Source organism: Saccostrea echinata, unplaced genomic scaffold (genome assembly GCF_033153115.1).
Source record: "Saccostrea echinata isolate AGI-Se365-2 ecotype Australia unplaced genomic scaffold, CSIRO_AGI_Sech_v1 ptg000042l, whole genome shotgun sequence".
NCBI classification, from domain to species: domain Eukaryota; kingdom Metazoa; phylum Mollusca; class Bivalvia; order Ostreida; family Ostreidae; genus Saccostrea; species Saccostrea echinata.
In genome coordinates this window covers 4,300,852-4,327,220 of record NW_026889791.1, presented here as the reverse complement: position 1 = coordinate 4,327,220, position 26,369 = coordinate 4,300,852, and the positions used below count along the sequence as shown (strand labels likewise).

The 26,369-nt window shown below is 32.8% G+C and overlaps 1 protein-coding gene across 6 annotated transcripts in view; it reads right to left on the bottom strand.

Annotated features, from left to right (window-relative positions):
- The window catches only part of LOC133201196 (dedicator of cytokinesis protein 1-like), a 65,951-nt gene that overhangs the window by 36,136 nt on the left and 3,446 nt on the right, over positions 1-26,369 (bottom strand). For all 6 annotated transcript variants that reach the window (XM_061336987.1, XM_061336986.1, XM_061336984.1 and 3 more), the window contains exons 3-27: positions 23,461-23,557; positions 22,608-22,704; positions 22,225-22,314; positions 21,623-21,678; positions 21,043-21,130; positions 19,798-19,982; positions 19,527-19,608; positions 19,368-19,431; positions 19,011-19,164; positions 17,825-17,945; positions 17,006-17,087; positions 15,863-15,990; positions 14,473-14,571; positions 14,303-14,378; positions 13,982-14,085; positions 6,777-6,972; positions 6,209-6,315; positions 5,562-5,651; positions 4,570-4,670; positions 4,345-4,476; positions 3,687-3,795; positions 3,496-3,566; positions 1,725-1,831; positions 1,236-1,363; positions 691-786 (exon numbers count right to left, since the gene is read on the bottom strand). In XM_061336987.1, the coding sequence (XP_061192971.1) occupies positions 691-786; positions 1,236-1,363; positions 1,725-1,831; positions 3,496-3,566; positions 3,687-3,795; positions 4,345-4,476; positions 4,570-4,670; positions 5,562-5,651; positions 6,209-6,315; positions 6,777-6,972; positions 13,982-14,085; positions 14,303-14,378; positions 14,473-14,571; positions 15,863-15,990; positions 17,006-17,087; positions 17,825-17,945; positions 19,011-19,164; positions 19,368-19,431; positions 19,527-19,608; positions 19,798-19,982; positions 21,043-21,130; positions 21,623-21,678; positions 22,225-22,314; positions 22,608-22,704; positions 23,461-23,557 (2,660 nt within the window). The remainder of the gene's footprint in view (positions 1-690; positions 787-1,235; positions 1,364-1,724; positions 1,832-3,495; positions 3,567-3,686; positions 3,796-4,344; positions 4,477-4,569; positions 4,671-5,561; positions 5,652-6,208; positions 6,316-6,776; positions 6,973-13,981; positions 14,086-14,302; positions 14,379-14,472; positions 14,572-15,862; positions 15,991-17,005; positions 17,088-17,824; positions 17,946-19,010; positions 19,165-19,367; positions 19,432-19,526; positions 19,609-19,797; positions 19,983-21,042; positions 21,131-21,622; positions 21,679-22,224; positions 22,315-22,607; positions 22,705-23,460; positions 23,558-26,369) is intronic.

Sequence of the window (26,369 nt, the reverse complement as noted above, 5' to 3'; positions counted from 1 at the left end):
GGACTTGTATAATTTTATCTGAGTAGAACACTTAAAGACTTACTGCTTCTGTTGTGGACTTGTCTAGTTTCATCTGAGTAGAACACTTTAAGACTTACTGCTTCTCTTGTGGACTTGTCTAATTTTATCTGAGTAGAACACTATAAGACTTACTGCTTCTATTGTGGACTTGTCTAGTTCTATCTGAGTACGACACTTTAAGACTTACTGCTTCTGTTGTGGACTTGTCTAGTTTTATCTGAGTAGAACACTTTAAGACTTACAGCTTCTGATGTGGACTTGTCTAGATTTATCTGAGTAGAACACTTTAAGACTTACTGCTTCTTTTGTGGACTTGTCTAGTTTTATCAGAGTAGAACACTTTAAGACTTACTGCTTCTGTTTTGACTTGTCTAGTTTTATCTGAGTATAGCACTTTAATACTTAGTTGTGGGCTTGTCTAGTTTTACCTGAGTATAACACTTTAAGACTTACTGCTTCCGTTGTGGACTTGTCTAATTTTATCTGAGTAGAACACTTTAAGACTTACTGCTTCTGTTGTGGACTTGTCTAGTTTTATCTGAGTATAACACTCTAAGACTTACAGCTTTTGATGTGGACTTGTATAATTTTATCTGAGCATAACACTATAACACTGCTTCTGTTGTGGACTTGTCTAGTTTTATCTGAGTATAACACTATAACACTTACTGCTTCTGTTGTGGACTTGTCTAGTTTTATACAGGCTTGTATCACAGTTCTTAAACTCATTTTGGTAATCAGAGAAATGTCTTCATCATGGGAAACCTACAATGAGAGAGTTTTAAAAAGAAAACAGGTTTAAGTCTACAAAATAGTGAAGGTCACAGGCATAAACTAGAAAACTGGCACAAACAGAAAGGGCCCTGCTAATGGCTGTGAAATGAAGGTGACAACAGTATTTGATACAGCAATATAACACATAAGTAAGGTGACATGGAAAAATCACTCCGACATAAAATCATGTAAGAATTACATTGTACTTATATCTAAAGACTGGATATAAATAGACTGAGAGACAAAATTGTATGACCACAAAATTAATTCTTTTCAAGTAATCAATTCCTCCACTATAAAATTTGAAACTTATACCATGAAAACTAAACTACTGTGTCACAAAAGATTATACAAACAGACAAACATACAATGTGATATGACCCCAAAATTTATGATTTTTTTTTTGTAAAGTATTTCTTGAGATTCTCTGATGATCTTACCATGTCTTTAGGAAAAGTGAGATTCAATATATTAGATAAGACATCTATACAATCTTTCATCTCTTCATTAGCCTCCATCAACATGCGAGTGTGCTGCAACATCATTGGTAGGAGAATCTGTCGACATTCTGCAACACAAGATTACAACTTAGATTTATACATAAACATCCTGCATTTTAGTCAATGATATATGAGTGTTCATTCAAATTCTTTTCCCACATTTTAATGTTAGTCTTTATTGACTTCTTGCTCCCATAGTTATACTGCTGATTTTAATGCCTTCCTACTTCTTCTAAACTTTTATCCATCTAGCGTTTCCTTCATACTTCCTACCTAACTCTTGATTGATACATGTAACAGACTTTAGTGATCTTTATAAACTTCAAATAAACCTTGACCCTTAGAAAATATCAAGGTGAAAGGTTATTTATACAAAAGAGAAAAACTCAAAAATTTCACAAACAATGAAAACAAAACCAGTGTACTAACCTGGCATTGTAAACAATTTACTCTGCACCAGGTCTTCTATACACTTGAGTTTTTGTTTGGTCAACCTCTCTTTTGGCACATTATTAATAAATTCCACCATTAAATGACTGAAAGAAAAAATAAGAAACAAACTTCATCTCCCCTAATTCATTCAGAGTTACAACCTAAAGTCTCTGTGTTAATCTGGTCTGAATTGTGATTTTTCTAGTCTGATAAAAATAGCTTGAAATTTTGATTTACCATAATATGAATGCAATCTGTATTTTATAGGGATGTCAACCAATATTCGAGTACTCGACTATCGTTCGATCATACCGACTATCGATTAAATTTTTTTTAGTCAGTTATTGGTTAAAATTTGCTACTTAATAGTAATCTCAAATTAAAGGTAACAAAATTGGATCCGCTAAGTTCATTTATTAACGTATCAGTGTTTAGTGTTCTCGTGAGTAAAAGTCAGGGAAAGGCTTATCCGGTCTTTGTTAATTGTTCAAAGAATTTTTTTTGCATTGGCATACTTTAAAAAATGCCAGATCCAAATTGTAAAGTTTCAACCTGCAATACGGTAAGATGTCGTATAATGCAACTATCAATTAATGAAGAATAATCAAATAGCTGCTATGTATTTGTAAACACATGTAAACTGGGGGACAGTTATGAGCCTAATTTAAAGCTGTTTCTTTCTGATATTAATATTAATCATTTTAGAAATTGTATTGATTGTTTGCAAAAAATCACATAATTAAAATTTATTGCAATCTGCCTTTGTTTTTATAAGAGTTGAGCTTTAATTGTTTAACAATCACGGATCACTGACAAGACACATTTAAATAGCTTCAGGTAAGAAATCAATAACGGGTTCATGTACTAGCAGCATGAAAAGAAAGGATAAATGCGAGCGTTTGATAATCTGTATATAGATAAAATGTGCAGTAAATATTATATTTGAAATCAAATACATACGAGAATACTTTTTTATTACTATGTAAATGTTAATGATTCAATAATTCGTTGTATATAATGGTGATAGCGTAGATTATAAATATTGTACAGGCTAGCAGTCTGTTAAAGACAAATAGGAAAATTTACATGAAAAATTAATTTAAATTTCAACGAGTATTTGACTATCTTTCGACTAAAACCTCCGACTATTCGACTAAGCTGTCTGAGTAAAATTGACATCCCTAGTATTTTATCAATTTTACTTTGAATAAATTGAAAAATGTATATAGGACAAGTAAGTTCTTGATGACTTTTCCTTCATTCTACTTCAAGGAACAGGAGAAATGATGTTCCACAACATACTCAGCAGATAACTATCTATTGTAAAGACTAGTCAGCTTGGTTACTGTACATAATGTAAGTATACTAATATCAGTGTATCCAAAATTGAGTGCATCCAGATCTTATTGAGTACTTATATAATACAAATGAATTAGCACTGAATCTATATTCATCATAAAAATGTGAAATCCTCTTTTGGCACTCATCAAGAATTAGCCCTCCGTGGAGATGTGCATGATTTTAAAGTAGTATCTACTCCAGATGTATTGTATTCTGAAATCTTGCCTACAATGATGTTAACTGTAAGTCCCTTTCAGTAAATTCAATTGATTAAAAGTTATCGGTAATGTTGTCTAATCCAGCCAGTTTCTATGGAACCAGTGGTGTCCAGATAAGACAATTTTCACAGTAGTCAAAAAAAAGTCTAATTTGACAATGAGTTCCTGCCTTTGGCCAAGACATTATGTGCTTTAAAGGATTACTGTACCTTAGTTCAACAGCATCAAACACTTTTAAGATGTCTGGTATTGTGGCACAAATATATTTCAAAGCTGACCCCTAAAATAACACAGTCAAATATTACAAAGGGCACAAAGTCAACTTTATAATGTTTACGACAAACAAACACATTTACTCATTAATAATCTTGTCAGCTGAGATATTTCTTGATGACCTTACCTGAGCTACCAGTGTGTTGTCACTTGTATACAACATCATGTTGCTGATAGACTTGATCAGCTGTTTGAGTTGTAACTCAAATGACTGTTTTCCTCTGCCATCATTTAATCTGTAAAAAAAATCAAGGTGAAAATCACAATGTACTGAAACAGCTCTTTCCTAAAAGTGGACCATTCTGATCATCATAAGAATCATTCATTCTTGTACTGGTGCTTAGTAAATCAATTCATCAACAACAGCCACTGCTTACAAAGAACCAAGATATGTTCTTGAAAATCTTTGCCCTCAAAGAAGATACTTCTTTGACAATCAAAGATCACATTAATATATCAGGTCAATGTCATTTCATACTTGATCAGTAGAAACAAATTTATGACATGTCTACCATAGTAAAAAATAAGCTGCATAACAATCCCAACAAAGAAAGATAACTAGTTCATGTCTATGACACCTCCTTCTGACCTTTTTACACTGTCAGCAACTGCGGTTGATGTATGCTTTCTGTTCAAGAACTACAGAGCAGACAAAACAGCTGGACATGTAAGGTCAGAGAAAAGATGATACCTACATGTACTTTCCTTGACCCTTTTTTTTTTATTTGAAAAAGAATTAAATGAACAGTTGTTAAGTGTAAGTCTTGGTTTACACTCATACTAACCTGGCAAAATGATTCCTTGACTGGACAATAAACTTGAACAGGTATTCCAGAGACTTCATGGCACTCTTCAAAATCTTCTGATTGGTTTCCATAGCTTTATCCACATAGTCTCGTAAAATTATCATTAACTTCCTGCAAATAAAGGTAATCAAAATTAATTCAGAAAGATAGATGTCATCTTTAGAGAAAAAAAGTGTCGTACAAATGAATACTTAATAAGCTTACTGATAAGCCATAGCAAAACTAAAAGAACTCTCGACATAAGCATCGAGTACTGGCCGGAACTGGTCAAACTTCCTGTCCGAGATCAGGCTGATTATGTGAACCTGAAATGGAATCAATTACCTAATCACAAAGCACTATAATGATAGTACATGCTTTATAACAATTTTCCTTCATGTCTATTTGGGATTTTTTTTATTTTGTAATATAACATCATAGATGTACAGGTAAATGCAGCAATTTTATTCAAAGAATCCCACCACAGTAGTTACCACAATAATGTTCAAGTTCTTAGTTCTCATTCAAAATGACAAATTCTATTATAAATGCCTACAAAATCAATCAAATGGAGCAGCTTTACACTGGCTTGACTGGCTGCCATGCAATGATGTACTATTAAGTGTACTAAGAATAAGCTTAATGGAGTCATTCCTATCCTGGGAAGCCTAATGGAGTCAATCCTAGTCCTAGGAAGAATAATGGGGTCTATCCTAATCCAAGGAAGCCTAATGTGTTATTCCTAGCCCAAGGAAGCCCAATACGTTATTTCTTGTCTTAGGAAGCCTAATGGAGTTACTTCTACTCTTATGAAGCCCATTGGAGTTATTTCTAGTCCTAGGAAGCCTAATGGAGTTATTTCTAGTCCTAGGAAGCCTAATGGAGTTATTTCTAGTCCTAGGAAGCCTTATGGAGTCTATCCTAGTCCTAGGAAGCCTAATGGAATTATTCCTAGTCTTAGGAAGCTTAATGTAGTCATTACTAGTCCTAGGAAGCCTAATGGACTTATTTCTTGTCCTAGGAAGCCTAATGGAGGCTATCCGAGTCCTAGGAAGCCTAATGGATTCTATCTAGTGGATTTCTTCATTGTCCTATAAACCCTTATGGAGTTATTCCTTGCCCTAGGAAGCCTAATGGAGTTATTCCTTATCACAGAAATTAGAAAGCCTAATGGAGTCAGTCCAAGGAAACCTAATTGATTTAAATCTAGTCCTTACCAGGGCATCAAACACCAGGTTGTCGTACACATCAGAAATGGTGTTCTGCATCAGGATACTGAATAAAGAGTCCAACAAGTCCTGAAGGAACTGCAACCAATCAGAAAAGAGATTACAGAACTTAATGAACAGTGAAAGTCAAACTGGAGAAATATTGTACTGTTCATTGTCCCTCTGTTCACTCATATATCATTTTGGTTTAGTGATAATCATTTTCCCCCCAAAAAACATAAATTATAGCAAGAGCGGTAATTAAATGCTCTTTGTTCAAAATTTGCACTTTTTAGACTTTGCTTTGGAAATACAACTCATATATGGCACGATGTGACATCAGTCTAGACTGAATCTCATGCCGTTTGAAGATGTAGATCCAAGTTAAAAGTGTAACAACAGTAAAAGTTTTGATAGTATCCGATGATAATAAAAACAACTACACTTGCCCTAGTGGTCACACCATCAAACATATCAAAACAATTTTCTCATACTTTACAGTGCCAATTTTGACAGTAATTGTCTTTCGAATTGACAAGGGAATGAGAGTTACCTCTTATATGAGAGAGTCAATGAACCTTGATATTTCGTTTTTAAATCAATTCTTTGAGATACTGCTTAAATTAGCAAAGTTATACCGTGGTTACTATAGTTACCTTGACGATTTCTTCTCCTTCTACCATCATGAGTTTCTCCAGGTGGTCTCGGAGTTTTGCCGTGTCCGACATTATGTCCTGCCATTGGAGGAGACCAAGCAAAACAACTGAAAAAAATTTTTAAAAAAAACCCACTCACTTCCATTTTAAAATCAACCAAATAGAAGCAAAAAAAAATTTTCAGTATCTGAGGCATCTACATTTATCAATTTAACCTGTTCACCTTTCAATAAAACATATTAATTCTAGTATCCTCTCCAAGCAAGTATTACACATGTATGTAGCTTGGGCTTAAAATTAATTGGAAGGGAAATTCTCAATTTTTTCAATGACATTAATCTGCAAAATACACATCACTTGCAGCATCTAGAATCATGCACCATGGTAAAGGACATAGTTCTTTGAGCTAAAACTGATCTAACAAATATTAATCTGTCAAGAGAAAACAAATCCCAGTGGTGAGGTGGGAGTTGAGAATAATCGTTCAGGTAATATAACAAAATTAAATAATAAACATTAAATTGAACTGTAAATGCTTTTCTAGCACATTTAATCTCCTGATATTGACCATTGTGGGTAAGTTTTGTTGAACACACGAATGAACTGACGACAAAGCTGTCTTTGGCACTGAGAGTAAAGGGACCAGAGAACAGGGTCACTTTGTTATTGGGCTGCATGTTCTGTTCCTCAATGAATTTTTCTCGCGTAGACGGCAAATCCAAATACGGAGAAAATTTATCTCGATCCTCCTTCTTCTCTGTTATCTGAAAAATAATCAAATAAAACTAAATAAAATGATTCAGAACCATTTTTAAAAAATAAAATCACTTATCTACCATAACTTAATCAAATCATCTCTGACTTACATGTAAATTTGCAAATTAATAAAAATTAGATTTTCATAGGTTTACTAAGACCTAATTATATATCCAAACCTTAATTAAGAAATGAAAAAATATTGCACAATGTTAACATGGCACTTAAATAAACTCTAAGGAAACTATACTTTACTTGACATTAAACTAAGTTGCATGGTATGAACTGCAAAAAATAATTCTTTTTTCTTTCCCTAATTAATAAATCAATATTTTAAGTAGAGGCATCTATCTAAACTAATATGATAGCTATTCATGTACTCAAGATTCCTGTTTATATACAGTATTCACATTCAAATATTAGTTCTGAACTTAATTAACATAAACTAAGTATTTATAAATCAATCAAGTAACAAGTCAAACTGTTAAAGTATGATAAATTATTAAAAAAAAAGCTTTGATCAAAATAAAACTACGCTCAGGTAACTGATGTTGTCTGTTTAGTTACAGACAGCTAAATAGCTAAAAGAGAGTGACACACAATCGTAAGTCCGTCAACTTTTGTATAATAAATAATGATGGTATACAGTGTGACTATATCAGTTTGTGTTTTGTTAGATTTTGTGGATAATAAGTGATTGATAAAACACAAAAAATGTTACATGTGTGCACTTATTAATTAGGAGTGAAACGGTTCACCGCGGTATCGATGCACCGCGGTATTTTTTCTCGGTTTGATACACGGTGCAAAATCTCTAATTTTCGGTTCGGTTCATTTTTCGGTCGGGATCGTTATTCAGTCGGGTTTGGCATAAGGTATAACACGTTACTCAGTATAAATAAGTATAGAAAACGTAAATTTTTGATGACTGATAGCTTGTAAAATAATTTTTGACAGTCAAATAATTTTAATCAATTTCTTCTAGTCAATTTGCAAATAAAATTCGTAAAATATGTGACTAGATTTAGAAAAAGAAAGCATAAAACAACGTAGAATTTGTTTCCTTCTATCAAAATGTATCGTATCGAAAATAACCGAACCGAGACAAAATTATACAATACGTATCGAACCGTGAAGGAGGTGTATCGTTTCACCCCTATTATTAATTGGACTTTAATGAAACACAGCAGTATAAGATATGAAAATAGTTGTGCAATTGCAGTTTGCTATCACCACTTTCTGAAATTTGGAATATGAAATTGAAAACATTTTTTTTTAAATACCACCAAATGTTTAACCATATTAATCATTACTACTTTTTCTATTTGAAAATTTTTCTTAAGAAATAATCTGTGAACATAAAATTGCCTTGTAAAAACACTTGATATTATTTTAAAATTTATAAGTGTTTAACTTTTGAAGTTTAATTTTATAAGTACTTTCTCTGACGAACTCTTTTAAGAAAGAGAGCAGAAAAGTAAGTCAGGGGTATCAGCTCTCAAACACATCTTGCATTCTTCCTTGTAAGAGTTCAGAAGATTTATGTTTATTGGGGCCAAATATAAGGAGATATTTCGGAAATCACCTTTTATGGATAAAATAGGACTGAATCAGGAAGAAAAATTATCTTCTTTAAGCGCTTCAATATACACACATACACTACTTCACTATTAGAAAAATTTCTTAATTTTGATAATTTATGAATTTATGGTCTGTCAGTATATTCTGTGTAATTGTATCTGGTGTAAATTTAATTTACAGCACACAAAGTATATTAGCATGTTATGCATTCTCAGATTTCCAAAAGAATTTTTTTCATGCAGTCAATCACAAATAATACCTTACTGGTAAAAATTTCCATTTAAAAAAACATAAGCAAAACTGAATCTTAAACTAAAGCTCATCAGATTCTAATATTTATATGAAACACATTACTGATTTCAGACTTACAATCTAATCAAAACAGGTTTTTATATCATTTGGGATGATTATTTATCCTATGAATATAATCATACAGCATCTTCAGACAGAATGACAAATTCATGTAGTTTTAAGAGTTACATTGATAAACTCAGGACCACAATTTGATTCCAGCTGTACTTACTTTGTGCAGCAATGTAACATTACAGCAGGTATTTTTTGCTGAATGGTCTACATTTTAAAGCTTATAATGCCAAACATTATTCTTGTCTGTGTAATTCTTTCTATCTTGTTATCAAGCAAATTAAACCTCCTTAAGCATACTACTACCAAATGCACACATCCAATAGTCAAATGACCATAATTCTTCTTTGGAAGATGTATGAGCATGTTTTCTTTTTTCAAAAAAGATAAAAGACAAAAAAGAAGAAAACTATTGGAGCATAATCATGCAAAACAATAGGCCCCCAGATCCACAAAGCTCTCCTGAGTCATCTCACTCTTTAAGAAAATTTAATTTCATAAATACTAGAGTGCTCTCATGAATAATATAAAGAAACTTATTTCACACAAGGATACTTGCCTATCAATTTGATATGTTGAAGTCTTGTGAGAGATAAGAAAAGCTTTTTTGAAAATGTCTCTGCACACCCTTGCCTTGTTCTTTGAAGCAACTTTTGAAAGACTTTTTTCCCGTGTATTCCTCCATATAAAAAAATAGAATCTGTACTTTGTTCCTATATTAGACTCAGAGGTCTATCCTACATAATCTGTACTTTGGCCCTGTCTTAGACCCAGATGTCTACCCTACATGTACATAATTTGTACTTTGCCCTGTCTTTGACCCAGAAGAATCTGTACTTTGGCCCTGTCTTAGATCCAGAAGTCTGTCCTACATAATCTGTACTTTTGTCCTGTCTTAGAAGTCTATCCTACGTAATCTGTACTCCGGCCCTGTCTTAGAAGTCTATCCTACATAATCTGTACTTTTGTCCTGTCTTAGAAGTCTATCCTATGTAATCTGTATTTTGGTCCTGTCTTAGAAGTCTATCCTACATAATCTGTACTTTTGTCCTGTCTTAGAAGTCTATCCTACATAATCTGTACTTTGGCCCTGTCTCAGAAGTCTATCCTACATAATCTGTACTTTTGTCCTGTCTTAGAAGTCTATCCTATGTAATCTGTACTTTGGCCCTGTCTTAGAAGTCTATCCTACATAATCTGTACTTTTGTCCTGTCTTAGAAGTCTATCTTACATAATCTGTACTTTGGCCCTGTCTTTGAGGTCTATCCTACATAATCTGTACTCTGGCCCTGTCTTAGAAGTCTATCCTACATAATCTGTACTTTGGCCCTGTCTTAGAAGTCTATCCTACATAATCTGTACTTTGGTCCTGTCTTAGAAGTCTATCCTACATAATCTGTACTTTGGCCCTGTCTTTGAGGTCTATCCTACATAATCTGTACTCCGGCCCTGTCTTAGAAGTCTATCCTACATAATCTGTACTTTGGTCCTGTCTTAGAAGTCTATCCTACATAATCTGTATTTTGGTCCTGTCTCAGACCCAGAAGTCTGTCCTACATAATCTGTACTTTGGCCCTGTCTTAGAAGTCTATCCTACATAATCTGTACTTTGGTCCTATCTTAGAAGTCTATCCTACATAATCTGTACTTTTGCCCTGTCTTTGAGGTCTATCCTACATAATCTTAACTCCGGCCCTGTCTTAGAAGTCTATCCTACATAATCTGTACTTTGGTCCTGTCTTAGAAGTCTATCTTACATAATCTGTACTTTGGTCCTATTTTAGAAGTCTATCCTACATAATCTGTACTTTGGTCCTGTCTTAGAAGTCTATCCTACATAATCTGTACTTTGGCCCTGTCTTTGAGGTCTATCCTACATAATCTTAACTCCGGCCCTGTCTTAGAGGTCTATCCTACATAATCTGTACTTTGGTCCTGTCTTAGAAGTCTATCCTACATAATCTGTACTTTTGCCCTGTCTTTGAGGTCTATCCTACATAATCTGTACTCTGGCCCTGTCTTAGAAGTCTATCCTACATAATCTGTACTTTGGCCCTGTCTTAGAAGTCTATCCTACATAATCTGTACTTTGGTCCTGTCTTAGAAGTCTATCCTACATAATCTGTACTTTTGCCCTGTCTTTGAGGTCTATCCTACATAATCTGTACTCCGGCCCTGTCTTAGAAGTCTATCCTACATAATCTGTACTTTGGTCCTGTCTTAGAAGTCTATCCTACATAATCTGTATTTTGGTCCTGTCTTAGACCCAGAAGTCTGTCCTACATAATCTGTACTTTGGCCCTGTCTTAGAAGTCTATCCTACATAATCTGTACTTTGGTCCTATCTTAGAAGTCTATCCTACATAATCTGTACTTTTGCCCTGTCTTTGAGGTCTATCCTACATAATCTTAACTCCGGCCCTGTCTTAGAAGTCTATCCTACATAATCTGTACTTTGGTCCTGTCTTAGAAGTCTATCTTACATAATCTGTACTTTGGTCCTATTTTAGAAGTCTATCCTACATAATCTGTACTTTGGTCCTGTCTTAGAAGTCTATCCTACATAATCTGTACTTTGGCCCTGTCTTTGAGGTCTATCCTACATAATCTTAACTCCGGCCCTGTCTTAGAGGTCTATCCTACATAATCTGTACTTTGGTCCTGTCTTAGAAGTCTATCCTACATAATCTGTACTTTTGCCCTGTCTTAGACCCAGAAGTCTATCCTATATAAGGATCCTAATATATTAATGACAATTCTTTAAAAAAGTATTTTCATGTACACCCCTATAATAAAATGACATTTAAAATCATGGTCTGAGGAAACTTGATCCACTAACTTTATTGAAGTTGTGACATTTTTAAAATTTTGGTTCAGTGGCTCTAAAGAAGATAAAAAGTTACTTCATTTTTAATTATCTCTCACTGACCTTATCAAGAAGTATAAGTTTAGTTGTATCTGATCTAATTTCTATAGGGAAAACTGTTGGAAAACACTGAAGTTGTCACAAAACACATCATATAGGGACGACAAATTAACCTAAAACCTGTTTGTTAAGGTGTGCTAAAAAAGCTCTGTAAAAAACGAACCAAACCAAGATGAATTTCCTGCAATGAAATAAGCCACTACTGGTTAGTCTTAGTAATGCAGTCTTTCCTAGCACTGGTGAGTCGGTTGATACAGTGTGTAGCAGCTCTGAGAAAGTGTTAATAAGATGATAGAAGGTTACCTTCATTTTTTTACTACTTTTCAAGTCTGCACTATTATACTCCTTAAAAAATTAAACAAAAATTCCAATTATGTTCTAAGCCATTTACGATTTTTTTTTTCTCTGACCCTCTGAAACAAACATGAAATAAAAATTGTGCTTAGCTGATATAAGATGTAAACAAGTTATTCTTGACTTAATAAAATGAAGTTTTAATCAGTCATCTAAAAAAAACATATATTAGGGACTTCAGAAGTTAGTGTATTAACTGAATATTAAAATCATTATCAAAAACAAGGAAATTCTGAAACAAATGGTTAACTGAGGATTAAAAACATCTTTTTCAGTCAAATAGATCTACTCTAGCAAGACTAGAAGTTGGTTCCCTCTACTCCACTACAAGAGTTGTACCATGTAACCTTGACCTTATTCAAATGACATTAGAACATGGTCATAACGTTTCTCTGTCATTCTAACTTTAGGATCAATTATGATTATTTATGATGTCTGTGTTACAAGATTATTGAACCAATGGTGGATTTTTGTTTATTTCATCTCTCTTTGAATTTTTGAACTCTCGAAAATCATTAAATGTTCTTTGAATATTATGCATCAATTTTCAGTCTCTAAAATCTTCAGAAGACAAAATTCTGGCACACGACCTTAATTTCCTTTCTCTCTGAGACAGTTGATGATATGTCAAAATCATTTAAGGGAGCCGACTGGGGTTTTATTGTGTGAAAACTACTATAGAGAAATTCTTTAATTTTATACCATATGTACCTTACATTGACTTCGGTATACATGCCAAGTTTAGTGAAAATCTACCGTCTGGTTATTTTTTAGGGACCATCTCAAAATACAGGTACATTTACTATAGGATTATATAGGAAAATACCATTTTTTCGCACTTCGGAGCCAATTATACAAATGCTACTATAGACTTTTTGCTCAAATTATGTTATTTGATGGGTAATACTATATTGTACATTTTGTGCAAGAAACACAAAATTCTACCGTCTGGTTTCCAGAGGGGGCATCTCAAAATGTAAAAATTCATGATATTTTCCTGTTTTATGGAGTACAACAAAACATGACAGATACCACAGATTTACATAAAAAATAATAAAAATGATTGTTAGATTCTCAATTTCCTGTGTTAAAAATTTCAAGAGCATGTATTTTATACTTTTTATTTTATGGCATAATTAATGACCCCGCTTAAAGAACTTCGGTTATTCATAACGTCAAAAACGCACTATTACGACGTCTATCTACCCATCATTTGAAAAATCGTTTAAAAAATCAGTAATTTAAAAACTTAATTAGATATTTTAACCTGAGATTTCCTAAATTTGTTAATTTCTATAAATTATGTAAAAATAGTTGATTTAAAAGGGTAAATACGCTTTATTTTACTATGCTGCACGAAGTATTGCGCAATGAAAACCCCAGTCGGCCCCCTTAAATTGATGTCATTGTTCAATTATAGTGGCCATAAAATGAATGCTTTAATTCATTATTTACAGTTAGAATCTATACATGCTATTTTGGAAGACACATGACAAACAGTAGGACAGGTGGACTCAATGTTCGTATTTCAGTTTGTATTAAATCAATCTCATCTGCAGGGTGCATTAGGAAGTATATGTACTTGCTTTTCTTTTGTTTAATTAGTCTGAGCAAGTGAAAGCTTGCTTTACATACATAAGCTTGAATTTAAAGAACAAGGAACATTTGGAGCCTTAAGGAAGCAAGCCATTCATTTCAGATTGAGACCAAGGCAACCGCTAGGATTTTAACAACAGATATTTTGCTGTGACTTAGAGAAAATTTCTAGCTTTTCATTATAAAAGATACCTACCTTGTAAACTAGCAGGGTATGATCTGTGTCGGACAGCGTCGTGGAGTTTTTGTTCATCAGTTTGATGAATGACATGGCAAATGGTCTCTCTGACCTGTCTTTTGCTAAAAACCCAAATTAGAAAAATTTAATCATCTGCTGATCAAACAAGCACAAATAGAAAGTAAAGAAGAATGAAAAGAGGGGGGGTTTAATAAATATCAATAAACAGACTTTAACAAAAGTATGAGAAATGTTGAACTGTTGTGGGTTTGCATGCTTTCTAATTGTTTTTCTTCAAATCCTTGTTTGATGATTCAGAGAGAGCAATTACAACATTACCATCACTTGTTGATCTGTGTTTAAACGTGAACTTAAGATGTAATCCTTTGAATTCTTCTTCTGTCGATATAGCAACCTGATATATAAGAAATAATTAGATAAACACGACACTAACTTTAAACATAATGAACTATAAATAGCACGATAATTTATAACTTAGAAATAAGTACCTTGACTGTTTCCTGCCATTTTGGTTTGTCCTCATGGTAGTAGATAAGAGTCTTGTACTCTGACATCATCTCTCCCCCACAGCCATGACTAATTACATTCTGTAATTAATAAGGTCAATAATATTAACCCTTGTGTTGTCAGCAATCAATACAATTTCCTTTCTACATGTTAACAAAATCAAGAATACACCTATCAGTTCTAGAACATCAGTACACTGCCTACTTACAGTGCACACTTTTTATGGAAGTTTATTTTTGATATCAGCTACATAGTTCTTTAAAGCACTACGATTTAGAAAGACATACTAGCCTAGCTGATACGTGGGGATTTCTAGTGTTAATTCATACTGTGTGTTCAATAGACCTAGATACACTGTATCTAACCTAGTTGATAGTTTAGTTGCTATGATTTTGAATGCAGCCCTGGAATTGTAAATAATCATTTCTTTTTTTACATTTTAAGTCTTACAGACTTATTGAATGGAGGAGAAATCTGCTCGCTGAACTTTGTGAGATTTGTGTCATGTGGGTTCTTGTTCCTCTGGGTAAGATCTGCATCATGTGGGTGCTTTTTCTGCATAAAATAGCAATGCTTTCTTCATGTGTGTATCCTATTTATTTCAGTTTTGTAAGGTGCATCATGGTTTTGTTTCAGAGCTGGTTTTTTTCCCTCCCTTTTGCAATGTTATATTTCAGGATGCCTGAATATCAATATGACTAATCAGGGCCCTGCTGTTCTTGAGTAGAAGATTTTCAAAGATTTTTCATTATTATTCTCATGTAAGATCACTATGATTAAGCATGGCCTTGCTCTTCTTCATCGAAAGATTTTTAACTATTTTCCCCTTTATATAGGGGGTCATGATTTGAAGAAACTGGAATCTATACTATGTTAGGAAGCTTTTGTATAATTGTTCCCCTTTTCTGGCCCATAGATCCTTGAGATTTTTATATGATTCCACCAAATTTTTGCCAATTCTCAAAATTATCTCCCCTTTAAAGAGGGTGTGGCTCTTCATTGAACAAAATTGAATTCCCTTCACCCAAGGCTGCTTTGTGGCAACTTGGTAGAAACTTGCCCAGTGGAGAAAAAAGGCAAATTGTGATAAGGAGAGATCACTTGAGATTTCAGCTCAGGTGAGCTAATAACATTACTGATAGATGTTACATATTTCATAAAAAATTTACAATCTATCAAATACTATCAAATACTGGAGGTATGGTGACTCAAACTTTGACACAACAGGTGTAAAATGTCACATTTTCAATTTGAAGTAACCAACAGATTTCTATTAAGTACACATGTAAACATCTAAGGTATCTATTTAAGAGAACCATACTTGGTATATTGTCCATTGGACATAACAATCATTATACATCCCCCACCTACCTGTAGGATTTCTCCTTTGTTGTTACAGACAATCATCGTCACCTCCACATTTTTGTCAGCAGTTTTAGCTGGTCCCCTTGTGAATTCTCCACTTTTTATTGTGACATATATATCATTACGCACATCACCTGTGATTGGAAAAATTGTTGTTCAGTTGAGCAAAGAAACACTACAAAAAATGATAGCTGTGGCTTGCATGCAATACAAATAATATTTTTGTGAAATAATTAGGACTGTGGAATAATATCGATATTCCGGTATATTGCGATTCGTTTACAAAAAATATCATATTACGATACGTTTTTCCAGTACCGATATACTGGCAAAATGCTTGGGCTTTAGGTTTATAAAGTAAAATATGAAATTTAAGATGGCAGAAACATTTTCAACCGTATCAAACAGTACCAAACAGTAAAGGTTTCTGTTGTTTGGCTGCATTTTAATGCCAAACTGTAATGATATCAACTAGAACTTTTTTTGTTACAATGTATTTATAAAAGTTTTATACACTCTGTTTATAAATGGAGGTTAATGAAATAAGAAAAGAGCATTTTAACTGTTATCAAAAATATAGCAATACATATTGCAATACAGTTCCAAATATCGCAATATATCGCAATACAAAAATCCTAACCAATACCCTGCCCTACAAATAATCAAAGTTTCTATTAAAACAAGCTATGTGCATTATAAGAAGCTTAACATTAATATGAGAAATAAACACAACACAGATCTTGATCAAAAAAAACAAAAGTTAAAATTTTCTATAATTTACTATGTAAATATATATAGACAGGTAAAATAAAGCAACACGAAAAACACTGCAATTAATTTTTCTTCTCTTTCAAAAAAAAAAAAAAAAAATCAATTCAATATAAAAATAAAATCAAAATAAACCACAACTTGGATTTTCTACTGATTGTTGTTCTCCTTACCTCCCTTTCCTGGGTCAACCATTAAATACAGATTTATTTTCATGTGTTAAAATATGAAGTGCTATGTATTCACAAACCAGTAATGATCGTCTACCTGAGTATTAACTTTTGTTCATGTTGCAGGAAAAGTCAAACAATTTTACATAAAATTCAATTATTCGAGTATCTTTCAGCAACTAAAATTTTTGTACAATTATTAAAATCTGACCTGGCATAATGACATCCGGAAAGCCCAGCTTTCTGGAGACACATGTATTTGGACCAATCAAATGGGGGTAATCTTCCTTGACCTACAAAGGAAAATTTAATCTTGTTATTCTGTTAAGAGAAGCAATACACAAGGATAAAGACTAGATTGGAGCCAGAAGTCAACTAAGTCATTAAGATTTACATGTAGAAAAACTAAAATAACAAAATTAAATATTAACATTCATCTGTATCACTGTCTGCTGATGCCATTGGACACTTAACTGGTTAAATGGAGCTCTTCACAGTATTACAGTGGGGGAACTAAAGCACAGGTACATGTAAAAAATGGTCTCACAGTCATGATACTGTGATAAGCTCCGCAGACAAAATTAATCGATAAATGTCATCTAATGCTATAAGCGACATAGTCCCATACAAAATGCACAAGGCATAATTATTTTGACTGCTCTTTCTTTATTGATGGAGAGTCTTCGAGACATAAAAAAAGACTGAATTTATATAAGTGCAATTTTTTATTATCAAAGAAATGAGCAAGTAGCACAGAAAACATAAAAATGCTAGTGAAACGTCAAAGTTTGCTAATAGAATTTTTTTCTGCTAGCTAAAATTTGCTAGTAGTCAAAAAAGTTAATTTCGATTCCTGAATTGGAAATGGACCTGTTTCAAAACTGTTAAATTCATATTCACAGTGGTATTTTCAAAGCAAATAAGAGGTATGGATGACAGTGGTGCAACTGAACCTTATAGACATGATTAACACACAAAATCTGTAAATATTACATAGAGAATAATATTTCTCACATAATTAATTGCAAACCTGTTTGACATCTCCTTGTAGAACTTTCAGGGACACCCACAGACCCTGGCCTTTATGGTTAATTTCCTTTGCAACTACAACCTTTTTGATAAGACCATCCATAAATTCTTTTTCTCCACATCTATAATTATGAATAAATTTTAAGATTATATACAGTTGAACTTTGGTATCTTGAACACAGATATCTCGAATACCATGGATATGTGGAAGTGATTTGGAAGTCCCAACCACACATTCCTTTAGTATTTTACCCTTGATATCTCGAATCCTCAGATGTCTCGAAGTTTTTTCTCGGTCCCATGGAGTTCGAGATAATGAGGTTTGACTGTATATACATGTTTATTAATTTCAATATACTTACATCTACTTACTAAGTTAATTATGAATTTCAAATAAAATGCATTGTATATAACAAGGAGACCATGGGTCACAACACTCACCTAAGTCACCATTCTCTTCCTGACGAATGAATATGTTCATGTGAATTAATGAAACCCCTTATTATTATGGTCACTGGTCACCAAAGTAAAGTCCACAATTTCAATTTGAACTTACAGTAAACTGAAGTCTAATATCAACTTCAACAATTGTGGACATCTTGTTTTGTGAATGTCAATATATTTCTGTATAAAACTTTGTTACCCAATACTGTGGCTCACTCCTTCCCAAAGGTCCATGATCAGAACAAATGTGCATCTACACTTCATATGGATGCAAAATTATGACTGCTCATGCTGTTTGGAAGAAACTTTTTACAGACTTTTTTCCTAAATATTCATCTGTCAAATTCTGACCCCTTAATGTGGCCCAAATTCTAGCCCCATGGAACATTTCAACAAAACTGATTCTACATGGACATGCTTGTTTATCAATAAACAAAAAACTGGAAAATGTTATTTTTAAAATATCTTGTACATGTATCTGACTAATTATAATCCTTCTCTAGAAACTTTTCATAGATTTCATTCCTACATGTAGATATTTCCAAGTTTAAATGATGCTCCCCTTCAATCCTAACTCGCCAAGCAATTATCAAATCTATCTATAGAGACCTTTGCATATAGTGAGATTAGACACACACATTATATGTTCATATGGTATTCCTGCAGAAATTTTATTGCAAAGGTACATATGTACGTAAAAATGTTAAAAGAGATAAGAACCAGATGACCTATTGAAGACTTACGACTGAAATGGAATAAAGATTTGTTTGTCCTCCTCAGCACTATTGCTTTTTGGTCCACCAAGATACTCTGTAATATCAATAGCTGCCACACCAAACGGTCGACGAAGTCCTCTCGTCTGTTTCTTATCATCTACATCTTTGGGGTCCATCACACCTGAATAAAGACTTGATTAATGAGCTCACTGGTTTGTAAAAAATCATCTATATGTATTTCAGAGATCTCAAATTAAGAAAACAGAGGTCACTTCTTTATAAATGTTACATGTATAAATTTCTTAAAGTGATGCAAAGTTTATTCTGATCAGATGAATTTAAAGATTCTTGCAATTTAGAAATGGTAAAGATTATTTGCTGTACCTATTCTTATAATCTGGAAGACTAGAAATACTTTTTCTCTATTGCGATCTCTTGAGCCTAGATCCTAAATTAAAAAAAAGAAAGATTAAAAAAACTACTTCGATAAAATGTAAGAACAAATCAAGTTCAAATACTAAAAAATGTCATAAATTAACTTACAGTGAACACAACCCGGAAATTATTTAACATATCTAAATCTTTTGGCACACCATCTTTCCCCCAGTGGACTATATAATTCTCACTGTAAAGTAAGAGAAAAAATGCATTATTGAGAGAGTTCATCAAAAAACTAAAATTCTTTTCTTTTAACCTTACTTTTGTGTTTTTTTTTTGGTTTTTATTTGGCCAAGAAAATGATAAGCACAGTCACTTTATGGAGCTTACTTGCACAGATTTTTATGTACAGTACCATTATTTCTGTATTTCTTACCTGATGAACTTGCTGAATTTGGCATCGTACAAACTCATCAGTATGTCAGCATCTTCTCCGATACGACAAACAAAGTTACGTAGCTGAACAAAGAGATTGAACGTCTGTGGTCCTGTGACAGACATGTCTCTCTCCCCGGTCACTGTGTTCTGTTCTAACCGGATTCTGTCTGCTGCTGTCTCGTGCTATAAAGACAAAGCCAACAGTACAATAACAGGCCAACTGTTCACAAAGCTGACCTGAAAATTGTTTCTTTTCATCCTTCATCCTGATTCTGAGCTTGAAGGTACAAAACAAAGAAAACAAAAAAAAAGAAAATTGTTTCTTTTCATCCTTCATCCTGATTCTGAGCTTGAAGGTATAAAACATAATTATAATGCTTGTATATTAGTTTGATTATTTGTAGCTTTCCAGTTATTTAAGAAAATATTTTCAAAGATTTTTTCCTTTGTCAAAGCCTGTGTAAAACTTTAATTTATACTATAAGGATGCTTGCATTTTCATTGGCCTAAATGTAACCCTGTTGTTCAGGAGAAGAAGATCTTTAACAAGATTTTTCTACAAAGTCCTACAAAAAAACTTTTCTTTTTGTGGCCTCACCCTAGCACCATGGGGCGCAATATAACAACATTAAAATATACTTTCCATGGGGTCGCTACTTATATAAACCTACTTATCTGTACTCCTACAGTTATTGAGAAGATCTTTCCCATTATTTTCCCCATTTAGCTTTGCCCTTTTATAGCTCCAAATTGACCACTGAGGATATGATCTGAACAAAATTAAATCTACACTACAAATGAAAGCTTTCATTCCCAGTTTCTTCTTTTTAATAGATTTTGAAGATATGTATATGACCCTAACCTATTTTTACTACATGTATTAAATAATTTTCTCCCCCTGTCCCTGAATCCCATTAACCTGTTATGAGTTTCATTGAAACAGGCCCCGTGATTCACCATATTTTTTTTATATTTCAAAAACTGAAGACAGATGAATGATAGACAAACTTTGATCACAAAATTTCAACAAAGCTTAAAGCCCCTATCACAAAGAAAAAATAAACAGCTATCCTTTTGAATGAACTCAACTGTTAAAGAAAACAATATTTCCTAATCAATTTAGAATTTTCTCCTATAAAATGATTTTTTTTATCTCTTAGAGTTAACCAGTACATTCTTTTGATGTATATTAAAGGCTATTATTAGAACATCCTTAGACTTTCCTGTTGAGGGGAGGACCTACCAGTTTGTAAAGCTCTACAACACTAGTGTCATCAGGATTCAGGATGTTCCCTTGTTCATCTCTTACTACCAGGTCCAGCCCAAGCATCCTACAAATACAGGTCATCAACATCATTCATTCATAAAATAAATTCTCTAAGACAGATCTGAATCCAAACAAAATGTACAAATTACATTTTCTTTCTAACAGAATCCTTATAATCTTATCCAAATATACTGCAGTCAAATAAACTGCCCTAAAAAAGACAGATGGTGTGATTCTATCCCATTTTCATTTGTTAGGAAGAGATATATACATGTGTGTGTGTAAGCTTGCGTTGCTTGGTTAGATATTATGACACTATTTCTAGCTATCTGAAAATTGAAATTTAACCTAGTCTAGATTGTCTGATCCCTTAATAACAAAGATTTTCCTAATATTGATAAAAAGTTCACATTCCTTCGTACAATTTATCTTATTCTGGAAAACAGTTATACTTAAAATTTATAACAATGTCAAATAGCTTGAGCACAAACAATGAGAAAATATTTGGAAGTAAATTTTCAGGACCTACTTTACAAAGTTCCAGATTAAAACTTACGCATTTCCAAAATCTATCCGAGATGAAACTTTCTGTTGAAGATCTTTGACCTCTTCCTGAAGATGAAAAATATTTATGATAATTTATGAAATGAAAACTGAAAGCATCATGTCAATGTTAGTGCATCACATTCTACCCAAATAAGCTTAGCAATCATTTTGCTTTCCACACTACATACCCCAAAGAGTATATTTTACAAAAACTGTATGTTTAAAATAATAACACATCTCTTCAAGGAATGAAATAGCAGTTACTGAAGTGTGCAATTTACTGTTATTTTCTTTTGAGAATTTTCAAATTTAACAATTTTGTTGAGATATGATTTCAATAATACATGACTTCTCAGGAAATAGTTGACTGTTCTCAATTTTATAACTCATGAAGCAAGAAGTACCAACAAATAGGAACCTGATGAATGCCTTATAAATATAGTGACTTCACAGTACCCTGGGATTTAACTTTTGCTTTAGAGAGAAAACTGAAATCTATCCCAAAGAAAACACAATTCCTACACCAGACTACTGGTCTATTGTTGAACCACACTGCTTTACCATGGGTATGTGAGATTTATCAGATAATGTCAACAACAAACACATGCTCACATTGGTCAGTTTCCTGGACATGATCTTTTTCCTCCAGTCCATCAGTTCTAACATCATTCCCTGCACCTTCTCCAACTCCTCGTTTCTGTCCTGTAAACAAGTACATGTATGATGTCAAACATCAGTCATTTAAGAAAAAAGTGAGCAGAATAAAATCAACATACCAAGTAATGGTTGCAATTTCAGTTGAAACAGGGAGTTTAAGATTAACCATCCAACAAGTACAACAGTTAATAATGGTGAATAACATGATGAAAATATATATGTATTCAGTAAAGGTCTTCATAGCAAAGAAGCATAACAAGTTTCTATTCAGTCTAATGTCTGAATATATATATATATATCAAAATGTATTGCTTTTCAACTATGTGAAAGGTACAAACCAAGTAGAACTGCCTCCAAATGATGTGCCATTCTCGCAGTACTGTGCTGATTTCCTGTGCAATGGGAGACTCTGTGGACGTCACACGTTCCAAGGACCTATGTTAAAAAAAATACTGTAACAAACCAACACATTTCTCTTACTTTCTTCCAAAATGTTATCCCTAGTGTCTGGAGAGCAAAAAATGTATATTGAATTAAATTTTTTTTTAGCCATTTCCAAATGTAGTCGCCTACAAGTCAGAATTTTAGGGAGTTAAACTTGGTCCTATACTCATGTCTGACTTTTAAGTGAGTCAAAGAAATATCAGTATTTTTTTGGAAGCAAAAATGTATTATTTTTATAACAATACCAATGATTATTATTGACAAAAGTTGGGATAAGTCTGGATAAATATGTCTGTATTCTTAAGATTCTAAATTGCAGGAAAGGAAAATCTAGTCTTCATATGCATAAAGTACAAGTGCTTACAGATTTTAATGAACTTCATTTTGTTTAAAATGTACACCTTTATTAAAAATATTAATAAAATATTAAATATCAATGTTGTACTCCAAACATACTTTCTAACTTTCTATACATATAAAAATTTATTTGAAATTGGAAACTGATTCTGGCAAAAAAAAATCCAACCAACTTACAAGGCTATAAGTGGGTCGATGGCAATTTTTTAAAAAAAAAATATAACCGACTTATATGCAAGTACATACGTACTTTAAAAATCAAATCTTCTAAATAAATCAGCTAAAAAAAATCAAGTGGTCATATATTTAATTAGTTCAAAAGAATAAGACATGTTGACAGATTTGCTTTTTGACTGATAACTGTTCCTCAGATTAACTTTGAGAACATACCCAAATTTAGCAACCACAGCTTCCCGCACATGGATATAGGACTTCGGAAAGATTCCGCTTTCATTTTTGTTTTTTATCTTGTATCCAAAATACCAATCTAAAAACAAAAATTTTATCTTTTAGTGCAATTTATAGCAACAATAGAAAAAAAATCAAATGGTTAAACATCTGTATCTCGTGCATTCGAATCTCAAGAATCCAAATACTGAAGAAAAAGTCCATGACGTCCTTTTGGTCGAGATCACTGCAAATCTTAGAATAGTAGAGATAGGCTGAAGATTGACATTTTATATTACAGACTGCGTAATTTACTTGTGTAGTAAATGCTACTCCTGCAGTTTAGGGCTGATTTCAGTAAATTTACTTGTGTAGTTTTACTGAAATCAACCCTAAAATGCAAAAGGAGTAGCATTTTGAATAATTGTTTACAGACAAACAGACAGATGAAAAGACAGATGGATGAAGGAGGCACTAGCTCTATTGGTCTGGTCTTTGACCAGGAGAGTTAAAAATAAACAAGGAGAATTTTAAAACCTTCACTACAATGTTTAACTAAAAGGAAAAGTTTTATTAAACATAGATGACTCTAGTTAAAAAACATAATGCCAAATTGTTGGTGATCTATTTTTTCATGTTAGTTAATTTCTGTAGATAAACCTTGTATCAAATTCAAAGGTGATCTTTACAGCATTTTGCTTTGATGTACTTATGTTTGAAGATACTATTAGATAGTACATATACTCTGACATAATCTACTATAGAGCTAATCACAAAGTTGTTGATTTAGAGGGACACAGATATCATCATTCCAGCAGGGATTCATATGAAGTTTTGGGAGGAAATTACCCTTTTTTGGGGTGAAATTATGAATCTAGCTCTTTGTGTCACTTCATGCTACATTAGGTAACTTTGACATGAAATAGTCAGGCAAAGAACCACAAATATACTATAAAAGTACAGCTTGCTTAAATGAAGTGGTATAAAGTACAGCAAAGGTAAATATTTGATATGTAATGGTGGTAAACAAGCAAAAATATTACAGTATGATCTTTTCTAAGGGTGTAGGTGAATTTTTCAAAGGAAAAACTAAGTTATTCAAGGGGGAATTTTCGCTTGAGGAAATATACACATACTTTATATTGGTACAAAGTAAATATGAGTTAGATCAGTCCCTATCTAAATACTAGCTCTGCTTTAAAACCAGCGGGAAAAAAATCTGTTTGGGTAACATTAAATGTAGCAAGGAAACAACAGACTGAATCTTTCTTATTTTATGTTGAAGTAAATGCTCTTTACAAGATATTTTAGCAGAAGTAAAAAGATGACTATCTTCAATGACCGGGGCATATCACTCTGTAGATAATCTAATATTTACACACTTTAGACAGCATTCAGCTGCTCATTAAAGCAGGAAGTAAAACTCGTTTATCAACTTCCTCTTTCGACAACACCAAAAACTATCACACTCATAAATGTATTAATGTATATATAAAGAACAAAAACTTCCTCAGCAGACTGGGAATACAATGCAAATAATAGCATTTGTATCATTTTGATAATTAAAAAAAGACAAAATTATAATGTACAGGGAAAAAAAAATCATTATGCTGTAAATGACTATTCCCGAACAATTTAACTGTGGTCTCTTCATATTTAGTATTATTATGTTGATTATCACATTAACTCTTCCTTTATAGTATATACCACTTTTGGAAGCAAAATGGACTTAGCCCCTGTGTTTTTTACCTTATAACACAAAACTGGCCTAACAACAACAGTGCAGTAAACATTAAGGTATTGAGCCACTATGGTTACCTGGGACACCTTACTTTTCCAGATACAGTCAAACCTCATTATCTTAAACTCAATGGGACTGAGAAAAAACTTTGGGATATCCAAGGATTCCAGATATCGGGGGTAAAATACTTAAAGAATAAGTGCATGGGACTTCCAAATCAGTTCGACATATACATGGTATTTGAGATACCAAAGTTCAACTATTACATATTTGAATAGTTCTCAAATCTAAATCTGGGACAGGGACAGGTGAAAAATAAGGGAACCATGGGGCATAACATATTTCACCCAAATCACTTTTCTCTTCCTGATATGTGAGTATGCAGATATCTGAAACCCCTTACTAATATGTCCCAAAAAACTAATCCAAGTCCTATTTTTTAACAGTTTTGGCAATTGAAATTGCTTCTTGATAGTTATATAGGGTTTTTTTTGTGTAAGTTACATCCTCTGGAAAGCCTCATAGTGGTACACATCATAATGTGTGACATATTATTTATAAAGAACAACCACCTGATTAAGTTCTTGCCAAAATGACATAAAATACAAAGGGGAAATTCTTTGATGGTTGTCATCATGGTCATGAAATGGACAGTGCATGTCTGTAATTTTAGTCAATTATGATTTAAGTATGACTATGTTTATGGTATTACAACATGTGTATACACCACATCTTGAGTACAATTTGGTTAAAATCTTGGTACTAAATTTTTTTTCTGTATAAATTTTACAACTCAACATGCCCAAAATCACATAACTATTTACTAATGATTCATGTTTTTTCCTCATCCAGTAATTTTAGTTGAAAAAAAAAATTGTGCCCCCCTTGTTTCTTTTATCATCTCTAAAGGAGACATGTAATGTTGTTAACTCAGATCTCCTTGAAAAATCATGCTTATTTTTATGTTAAATTTTAGTTTTCAGATGATGAAGTCAAAATAGAGGAAAACAATGTTTGCAATAAGGAAGCCATCTACAGTGTGCCTATAATTTTAGTCTCCATGTACATTTAAAGCAATGTGAGCTGCATTTTTGAGAATGCTGTAAACAATGTTCTATGATGTTAATTCTGCAGCTTCTAAGTAGTTTTTTATTTTTATTTTTACATGAAT